The 11,121-nt window shown below is 33.3% G+C and overlaps 1 protein-coding gene across 1 annotated transcript in view; it reads left to right on the top strand.

The window, feature by feature from the left end:
- Window positions 1–10,490, top strand: part of LOC111692069 — a 14,007-nt gene extending 3,517 nt beyond the window's left edge. Inside the window, exons 3-5 of the mRNA XM_023455770.1 lie at window positions 7,111–7,212; window positions 9,721–9,826; window positions 10,404–10,490. Coding sequence (XP_023311538.1) covers window positions 7,111–7,212; window positions 9,721–9,826; window positions 10,404–10,490 — 295 coding nt within the window. The remainder of the gene's footprint in view (window positions 1–7,110; window positions 7,213–9,720; window positions 9,827–10,403) is intronic.
- Window positions 10,491–11,121: the final 631 nt, after the last annotated feature.

An 11,121-nucleotide genomic window follows, 5' to 3' on the forward strand; every position in this document is an offset into this window, starting at 1 on the left:
CGGCGTCCGGGGGGGATTTAGGGCTTTGTGCCCATTGAGACTTTTGATCTACATGTTAAGAACTATCAACCTGAGAAGTTTCAAAGAAATTGGCCGAAAGCCACTTCCCATAAGAAAAGTGTGGGGTCCTTTAATTCTCTAAAAAATGTTTCCTATGAAGCATAGCGAAATTTTGCTTCGTTTTCGAGCTACAATTAAAAAACTGAAACCTTTCACACCTATCTTCAATTTCCACCCCCTAATTTAATAGCACTCCGGGGTTTTTTCATCTAAATTGACCATTTGAACGATTCATGTAATAAAATATCTTGAACGTCATAGTTCCTCTTAAAATCCTATATTCAATAGCCTACAAGAGTAGTGCAGATTTGCACTGTGTAAACATTTTTGTTTCCTTTCCTGTGGCCAAAAAACAGTAGATCTTGTGCTGTTATTGGTAACTTAAAGGTGGCGCATCTTTTATAAATTCCAATTATTCTGAATTCTGGAATAATTTGGAGGGTAACTCAGTATACTGAGTTATAAGCTCCATCCATTGGATCCCTTGTGCATCCCTCAACGAGAGATCCGCTCTCCTAAGCCGTTAACCAGCCTATCAAGGAGAAAAAGGTGAGAGATCCCTCTCTGATGTAGCACGGACTCTCTTGTTGACGAGACACCAGTGTACTCGCAGAGTATATGGAAAACTGTGTCATCTTCCTGCTCACAACCTCTACAAAGAGGTGTTTCGCACTTTCTAATATTGTAGAGGTCTTTTCTTAGCCAACAGTGTCCAGTCTGAATACCCGACACCTCAACGTTCATTTTCTGAGTTTCACCTCATGTGTATTCACCGACAATGCTAACAATTGTTGCTATTAGTCAGCACACTACGTAATTATAATTATAAAAAAATTAAATGTATTAAGATTTAATTCATCATTAAGTGACGTGTATTAGTTATTACCTCATTTACAATTTTGTATATTTTATTCATGCTGAGCATTTTTAATTTCTTGGTTCGGCATCCCACAAAACTGCTTCAAATAAGTCATTAATAGTCCAGGAAAAAAAGACATAAAAAGACGGAATAAGCGAATTTTTTTACTTTGGAGAAAGAAAGATATGATAAATCTGACACCACTTTCTCGNGTTCCGTTTACTTACGATATCAAAACAACAAAATGAGAAAAAATCAGCTTTGTAGGAATTGGTGCAAAATTTCTGTCGCTGCCTCCCGGACTATATTTTACAAATACTTAACAATTATGCATGGGGTATTGCGACGGGCGCATTACAAGCTTTACATAAAAAACCCAGATATGGAAATCCATAATAAATACATAAAAAAGCTGTTTTTTAATTATAAATAAATAAAAAAATATATTCATATAGTTTTTTTTATTATGCTATTGCAGCTCCAGAAAATTGTTTTCCTATTGTCATTAGATTTAAATTTCCAATTTCATTACATTACAAATTATTATTTTTTAATATTCAAAATACAAAAAATAAAGAAAACAGATTTTTCTGGAAAATTTAAAAAGTGCATAATTAATTCGTAATGTACACCCTCGAAAACCTATAAAATGATACGTTTGTTCATAAATATTCAAACCTCGGAAAATTATATAAGATTTTCTAAGAATTTTCTACAATTGATTCATTCATTTTTTTATTTAAAAACGAATTGACCATTATTTTGGCTCCAAAACATAAATTTTCACATAACCTGTACTACATTTAAAAAATATACGGGAAAACTATTGGGAAATTCGAAATTTTTCAGATGAGCAATTTTGTAAGAAATTTAATTTTGAACTACTCTTCTTTGAAACTTTTTTCGAAAAAACCGCATCTTCATTGAGATATTGGCAGTTTTCTATAAAAAAATATCAAAGTAAAAAAATTCGTTGATTTTTTTTTATTTTCCTGGATTAGGGTTAAAATTATTTAAGATCGATATTTTGTTCAGCTATCAGTAAAATTTCAGTAATTCCAATCAAAGGCTCGACGGTTCATATGGTTCGTCTTTTCTGAAAAAATAAGGAATAAGAACACACCTGTCGTTGAATTGTTTGTACATCAAATCATATTACGTGAGTGCGATTTGTGCGGGACTTTTGGGAGAGAAATATTTTCANTAATAATATTTCTAATATACATTTAATGAATGCTACCCGAAGCGTTGCCAGAAAATGCGCGAAATGTGTGACAGTTGAGGGACGGCAATTGAACATTTAGATGATGATGTAGGTACTTACTATTGTTTAATACCTTAATATTTTAACTTCAGTTGAAGTGGAATAAAAATTTTAAAACTATCTTTTCTTATCTGTAATATATATTTTAAATAAACTTCATATTTTTACAACAGATATCAGTTTTGTAAGTAAGAATTATTATTGTTCTGTATGTATTTTCATAGCCAGCCATATTAAAAAGGTAAAAAGGGATCGAATTTATATATAAAACACCCCGTATCTTCTGTGTTTGTAAACATAACTATAGCATGTGATATATTGCTGAAAAGCAAATAAAAATCTCCATTTTTTTAGGTCATGACCAGCTACGATTTCCATTTAAAAAAATACAACTTTGGGTCATAACTCTGGAATCTTAAGACCTACTAAAAATCTAATACCGGCATTCAATTTTACGCCAAAGAATNTCTACATTATTATAAACGTTATGAAACATTTGATATTTTTATTAAAACTGTTAAGAACAACAATGGCAACTTCAACTACAGCAGTTTAATGACAACATATTTTCCTTAATACCCATTAATAGCTATTAATTATTGCTTAAAAAGGTAATAATATATAACGAGCGTTCAAATAAAAACGTGGTCAAGTTGGTTCTGAAAATTTGGACGTAGGGCCGTAGCGTATAGCAAATGAACTTAAACGTCATCTGTCAAAGCACTATATCGCCGCTATCAATTTGAACATTTTCGTTTTAAATAGCGTTTAAAATGGTGTTTTCTCAAGAACAAAAAGTGTTTATCATAGAGTCCTACTTTAGAAATGGACGCAAGATTGATGGAATATGGAAGTATTCTATTGAGGAATGTTTCATAGAATTTCAAAATCAATTTCCCGGCGTTGTTGAGNATGTAGGTTGGACTTTTTCCTTTGGGGTTTTCTAAAAGACATTATATTTAAAATTACTTTTTACTCTATCGAGGAACTTCGACGAAATGTTGAAAATTCTTTTAATAATATTTCTAATATACATTTAATGAATGCTACCCGAAGCGTTGCCAGAAAATGCACGAACTGTGTGACAGTTGAGGGACGGCAATTGAACATTTAGATGATGATGTAGGTACTTACTATTGTTTAATACCTTAATATTTTAACTTCAGTTGATGTGGAATAAAAATTTTAAAACTCTATCTTTTCTTATCTGTAATATATATTTTAAATAAACTTCATATTTTTACAACAGATATGAGTTTTGTAAGTAAGAATTATTATAGTTTTGTATGTATTTTCATAGCCAGCAATATTAAAAAGGTAAAAAGGAATCGAATTTATATATAAAACACCCCGTATGTTCTGTGTTTGTAAAAATAACTATAGCATGTGATATATTGCTGAAAAGCAAAGAAAAATCTCCATTTTTTTAGGTCATGACCAGCTACGATTTCCATTTAAAAAAATACAACTTTGGGTCATAACTCTTAAGATCTACTAAAAATCTAATACCGGCATTCAATTTTACGCCAAAGAATTAGTCTTGAGCAGTTTTCTCTTTAACTCTACCTTATTTAACAGCTGAGATACAGACATATTCAAAAGTACCACAATAACGAGAAACGCCCTGTAACTCAGAAACAAATAAAGATAGCAAATTTCTGAATTGACAATTGAGTTTGCCATGAAAATCGAGCTCGAGAACGTGATGTCAGATTTATCATATCTTTAGTAGTTTCTGAAATACCCTGAAATCCCACCGAAAATGGACCAGCCTGTACATTACGAATTAATTATGCGCTTAATATTTTCCAGAAAAAAATCTATTTTCTTTAAAAAATTTTTGCGATGAAGCAGCTTGTATTCCCCTAAACCTATGGGTTCAGGTTTACAATTAAGAAATCGGTGTGGGTACAGAAAAACCTGATACGTAAAAGACTATAATATTTATTAGTCGACAACAATGACACTTGACATCAATAGCCTGATGGCTTATAAACGACTCCTAAAGGTGGGATTTCCTAGCGTCGTCCAGCGTTCGCGGTCCGCCGCGACGGCGGGCAGTTGATGACACGTACAATGCGTTTTTAATGCGACCGTTTTCTCTGAGGCGTGTCGACGTGTCGTCTCAGCGTCGGGCCGTCAGCGGCTGCGTCTCGACTGCTCAAAAACATGTCCAGACGCGAACGTAGACCCAGCCGTCACTTATTATTAACATATCTGTTGAAAAATAAGCTTGTGATAAATTTAGACAAGTGTAAAATGTCTCAAAAATTTTCACATGCAGATGACGAAGTGTGGACTGATCAAGTACGTGAGTTTCCTTGCATATATGACCACGAAAATAAAGACTTTAGATTATCCCTTCTTCTAATAACATTAATGCTCTTAAAATATTCCTATTCATCATGACAACTTTCACTTAAATTGAAGTTAACTAACTACCTGAACACAGAGCAGTACTGGGTGTACCCACGACTGCAAAAAAACGCGGACGCCAGACGCTTTTGACAAATCTAAAAACCGATGCGGCCAGCGGTTACTGCCCGCCGTCACGGCGGACCGCGAACGCTGGACGACGCTAGGAAATCCCACCTTAACACGGCGTCCTGGGCCGACAAACGGTTCAACGCGGTTGAAGTGGCCGACGCGGTGCTAACGGTAAATGCGATCAGACTGTCCTACGTGCACTTTCAACGCGCGGTAGCGTGGCATTCATGATAGTGTTGCAGTTGTCAAGATGTCGTGGACGAGGAAACGCATCGTTCTGTTAACTGAGACCATCCATTTAAACAGTATAATAATTCGTAAAAAACAAATAATAAAAAACGCATGACAAGCACAGTAGGTATTTTTAGAAAAAAATAATCATTTATATGAAAAATTACGAAATTGTCCTAAAAAACCAGAACTATTTCCAGGACATGCCAGAATGTTTCCCGAACATTCGACTACATCGTATGTTATGTATGATGAAAACACGCCGTTATTCTTTGCGAATACCACGAAGTTTTTAAAGTAGTTTTTATGATTCTCAANCCATATACCTATTTAATCCTATCTTATGAAGGCATTTTTAATATTCAGCAAATGTAGCTAATATACACCGAGGAAACAGTTTATTGTTAATAAATTACTATTATAGTAAACAAATGCTGGTGTTGAATATAACCTAGCCAACATAATTTTCTGGGAACAAATAATATATTCGAAGATGTTAAACAATCTTCGATGCAAGAGAACATGCTGGATTAAAAAAACATATACATTTGTATTTGTTAGAAGTGAAAAATATTTTTTCCTGTCGAAGAAATTAATTATTTTACAAAAATTATGGTATCATCTGTAACAAAGACTTCTTCAAGGCTAATTATACAGGGTGCCCCAGAATAACGTGTACAACGGAAGACCATATAGTCGTGGACTCAAAGTAGGCAGATTTAGGCTTATTCACCTATATCCGAAATAGCTTCGCTTGGCCACTAGATGGCTTCAAAATTCGTGAAAATTTTTTCAATTTTATAAATAAGTCAAATATGTATTAATCGATTTTGATTATTTTTGAGGTGTTGCTTTCAACCTACAAATTTTGATGTTATACAGAGTGTTTTTAAAACTCTCAACTCCTATAAAATTGATGTATGGTGATAATATCCGTTCAGCACTTTTGCCTCTTTCGGGCAATAATGACAACTATTTTTTATTTGATAGGTGATACCATCTGAAAGTTTTTGGGCCTTTTATAGAATTTTGATTAAATAAGCGGTTTTGCTTCAAAAAAATATTTTTTAAAAGTCTACATTATCTTGCCACCCTTATTACAATACTAAACAAAGTGCTAGTAGTCATTGATTATGTAGGTGGACTGTAGTTTCAGTTTGATCAACTATCACCTATTTGATTACATTTCAAATAAAAAATAGTCGTCACTGTTGCCCAAAAAATTTTGTAGCTGTAGTTTTAAGTTTTAAAAAGCACTCTTTATAACATCAAAATATGTAGATTGAAAGCAAAGTCCTCATCCCAAAAGTAATTAAAATCGGATAATACGTATTGGAGATATTTACAAAATTCAAAAAATTTTTATGAACTCTGCGACCATCTAGCGGCGAAACGAAGCTATTTTGGATATAGGTGAATTAGCCTAAATCTGCCTATTTTGAGTCCACGAATCTGTGGTCTTCCGTTGTAAACGTTATTCTGGGACACCCTGTATATTCTAATTTTTAAAGTAACAATTTTAAGACAGAACAAAGTTTTTTAAAGAAATAAATGATATATTTTTTTTCAAATAAATTGATTACTGTTGAAGAAAGATAAATTTCAGCAAAATGCACATACTCTTGAGTCGAATATATTTATTATCGATTGAAACTGAATATAATGTACAATGTCATTGTTAAATACTCTAGTCGAATTAGATCATAGAACCTGAAAACTTGAAAAAATTATTAGTATACATTTTATTGCTCTGTATGACGGAGAAGGGTATGTATAATGATATTCAGCCCTATTATGTAACTTGCATCGAAATGCTCAGATCGAGTCGAAATGTTCGCAATTCGTAAAGTTCAATGTCTATCGCGTCGATCGTTTCCTAAGATTGGTATTCTGTAACTCAAATCGTAGAGAAAGACCTCGATTCGATGCCGGTTTACCGTAATGGCAACAATGCATTGCTCTGCGATTATAGACTTTAATAACCAAGTGACATTTAGAGAGGTTAGATTTTACAATATGAAATGTGCCTTTTACCAAGATTTAGCGCAGGTATAAAAAGTGGAATTTACGCACAGTTGACTTGCAGATGTGTTTTAATAGGAAATCCCATGTTCGGTAAATTTAATTGTACCTACCTACTAGATTGTNTGTTCATTATTTTCTGTCTTCTATTTATTAATGACAAAAAAATAATTCAGTTTCTTTCCAGGTACGTCGACGATTTAAATACAGTATTCAGTGCGCCAATTGCTTTGTTGATGATGACTAGCATTACCATATTGTGTATAAATATGTACACTACAACAGTAACGTAAGTATTTTTGGTATGAAACAGAACACGAGACTGAATTTAATTTTTAAAAAGAGTTGAATAAAAAACACGTCACGGGACCTTTAGCTTTAGTTATCAGAATTATTAAAATTTCTCAAAACAGTATGTAATAATTATAATTCTCTAATTATCTAGCAGAAGGATTACATTAGCACTTCAGTACAAAATTTTACAGTAAAGATTGGTATCATGCAGTAAATCTAAAAAGAAAACCGCTAAAATATAAAAAAACTTGATTTTTTTTTAATAAACATAGTTGTTTGTATATAAAAAACAAACTTTGAAAATTGGAGAATAAGAAATTATTATTAGATTTTAAAGTCAATGTCAAGTCCTTAATAGTCAATTGTTTGCCATATACCTATTTAATCCTATCTTATGAAGGCATTTTTAATATTCAGCAAAGGTAGCTAATATACACCGAGGAAACAGTTTATTGTTAATAAATTACTATTATAGTAAACAAATGCTGGTGTTGACTGTTGAATATAACCTAGCCAACATAATTTTCTGGGAACAAATAATATATTCGAAGATGTTAAACAATCTTCGATGCAAGAGAACATGCTGGATTAAAAAAACATATACATTTGAATTTGTTAGAAGTGAAAAATATTTTTTCCTGTCGAAGAAATTAATTATTTTACAAAAATTATGGTATCATCTGTAACAAAGACTTCTTCAAGGCTAATTATACAGGGTGCCCCAGAATAACGTGTACAACGGAAGATCATATATAGTCGTGGATTCAAAGTAGGCAGATTTAGGCTTATTTACCTATATCTGAAATAGCTTCGCTTATAATTTTATAAATAAGTCAAATATGTATTAATCGATTTTGATTATTTTTGGAGTGTTGCTTTCAACCTACAAATTTTGATGTTATATAGAGTGTTTTTAAAACTCTCAACTCCTATAAAATTGATGTATGGTGATAATATCCGTTCAGCACTTTTTCCTCTTTCGGGCAATAATCACAACTATTTTTTATATGGTAGGTGATACCATTTGAAAGTTTTTGGGCCTTTTATAGAACTTTGATTAAATGAGCGGTTTTACTTCAAAAAAATATTTTTTAAAAGTCTACATTATCTTGCCACCCATATTACAATACTAAACAAAGTGCTAGTAGTCATTGATTATGTAGGTGGACTGTAGTTTCAGAGCAGCTGAACTACATGGTAGATTTCATTGCGCTGCACAAAATGTTACTTCATGGTAAAACTAAGCCCTTTGATAGAGAATATTATAAACCATTAGATAACTAAATAAAAAATATACCTATACACCTACGTATAGACGTACAGATATTTTATAATTCTGTGATTTAAAACACGAAAAGGAAAAAAGATTTGTTGTGTTACGAGGTTATGCTTAACTCAAACTGACACATCTAACACAAGAACGCATGCGTGACCCGATCTCGATATCTAAAACTACCACTTCGACAGAGTTTGACCGATCGACGTCGATTTCGACCAACAAGTTATAGAATACCGATGTTGCCCAATTTCGATTTGATGGGTTGATCTCGATTCGATTTTATACATTTCTATTCGATTAGGAGTTACAGAATAGGGCTGAAATATCAAAAAGTAACTTGAAAGAAGTGACGCTAAGTTGGCAAATTGCAAATAATTGGCAAATTTATGTGTTTTTCACTTTTTTTACTACCCATGAAAATTTAGACGACGGCAAAAATTTTACAGTCATTCGAATCGGCCTTTGGCACACATTTTGGTCTTTCGACCGTCTTTTCCATAAATTTCCGCAACGTCCATCGCTTTTTGCAATAACAAATTGGTGAAATATGACTTTAGATACCTTAAATTGTAGGTAATTAATTGCCTACTACATAAAATGACTAACATTCCGATAGGTCGTCTAAACTTTCGTGGGTAGTAAAAAAGTGAAGAAACAGGTTTTCAATTTGCCAACTTAGATTCACTTCTTTCGAGTTACTTTTTTGATATTATCATTCTACATATCCTTCCCCGCCATAAAGTGCAAGAAAATGTCTACTAATAATTTTTTCACGTTCAAACTTTATAATTCGACTGGAGTAAAAGAATCGGTTTCAACCGATGGATTTCCTTTATTGCCACAAATGTTGACAAACTAAAACATAAAAATAGATATTATAATTTATATTAATTTATGTAGTAAAAATAAATCAGTACTAATAATGATTCACGTAAATTATCACTACATAATAAAACTATTTTTTTTTTCGGATCCATACCATCTGATTTCCATAGTTATTAATTTTTGCAATAAGCAAGTGGTAATTTTTAAACAAAATTAACCACTTGACCATATATTTCACATGTCCCATTTGAAAGAAATATGAAGTGCCAATAATGAACTGTTCTATCAGTGTAGAACATAGCAGCAATGCGCCCTATGTAGCCTAACGGCTTAGAATTATTACTTGCAAATATATTTTCATTCACCACAATGATATTTGTTATCAATAATCTTTTTCAGTGAATGGAAGTTATCGAATCAAGTTAGACTGTTTCTGACAATATTATGTATACTCACAGAATCATTTTTTGTGTATGGCTTTCCCGCGCAAGTAATGATGGAGCAGGTATGTATTACTGTAAGCAATTAAACACAGGCACATAATATTATATACAGTCAGTGGCGGATTTACACATTAGCCGTCAGTCAAATTTTGCCTAATTGCACCGCCTTATTTCCGTAATTAGTGTTATTGTGAATTCCTATATTATTTTTACAATCCATTTTAGTTAATATGGCACAAGAAATAATTTTTGGGTCGAAATTATAGAAAAATTTATCTAAGTAGTGGAACATATTACATGCTGAATTGTTTGTGTGGACTTAATAACATTTAGGTATACATATAAATATAAATCATTTTAATTTCTGCACAAAAAAAATTTTGGCCCCAAATTTTCCGCCCCTAAAATCTGCCGCCCTATGATCCAGCCTACTCAGCCTAATGGTAAATTCGCCAATGTACAGGGTGGGCAAATAAGCGAGGTAAGCGGCTGTATCTCAGAAACTAGTGATCGTAGAGAGCTATGGNGCCGCACCGGCCGTTTGTCGCCGCTTACCCAGGACGCCGTGTAAATCTACGAACCCTGCAGTGGCGTTCAGCGTCTCCAAACGGGAATGGGAACATTCGTGTATTGACACAGCAACAGATATCTGACCTTAGAGCCTTAAATCCTGTTCTGTTCTGTTCAGGCAGTATCCAGAGCACGGGCGGGCTGGCGACGAGGTAAATACTGTTAACTCCGCAGTGACCACCTCTTAGGCTTAGGCCGGAGGATCTCGAGTGTCAGCAATCTCCTGGAGAAGCTATTCAATGCAACACAGCAGTTGATTCCTCCAGACTCCTGATTTCACCTCCCTTCCGTCAATCTCTTGACTTTTTCCCCTTTCCGTCAATCTCTCTCCGCCTCCTATCCCTCGTTTTTTCCTTCTACTCGCGCACTTCACACTCACCACTTAATATCTACAACTAATCTATTTTACAACTATAGCCCGGGAGGCAGCGACATTATTGATGTAATTATTCCTACAAAGCTGATTTTTTCTCATTTTGTTGTTTTGATATCGTAAGTAAACGGAACGGCAGTCTACCGCGCCAATGTGGGGGCAAACGTTAGTAACAATTTTTTAAACATGTAAATAAATAATACTTAAATGCCTTATACCTACAAGGCTGAAACTTTTTAGAGTGATCAATTATACCTAAAAATACAGTATAGTGATAGTCTACCGCGTCGGAAGGGGGGCCATCAAGGGTCTACCACCCACGCAAGGTGTTGAAAAATTAACTTTTTTGACTTATTTCTACAAGGCTGAATTTTTTTTCTCAAATACTTTAGTTTATAAGAGAACCAAAAAAAA

The sequence above is a fragment of the Anoplophora glabripennis genome, unplaced genomic scaffold (genome assembly GCF_000390285.2).
Source record: "Anoplophora glabripennis isolate ALB-LARVAE unplaced genomic scaffold, Agla_2.0 scaffold549, whole genome shotgun sequence".
NCBI lineage: Eukaryota > Metazoa > Arthropoda > Insecta > Coleoptera > Cerambycidae > Anoplophora > Anoplophora glabripennis.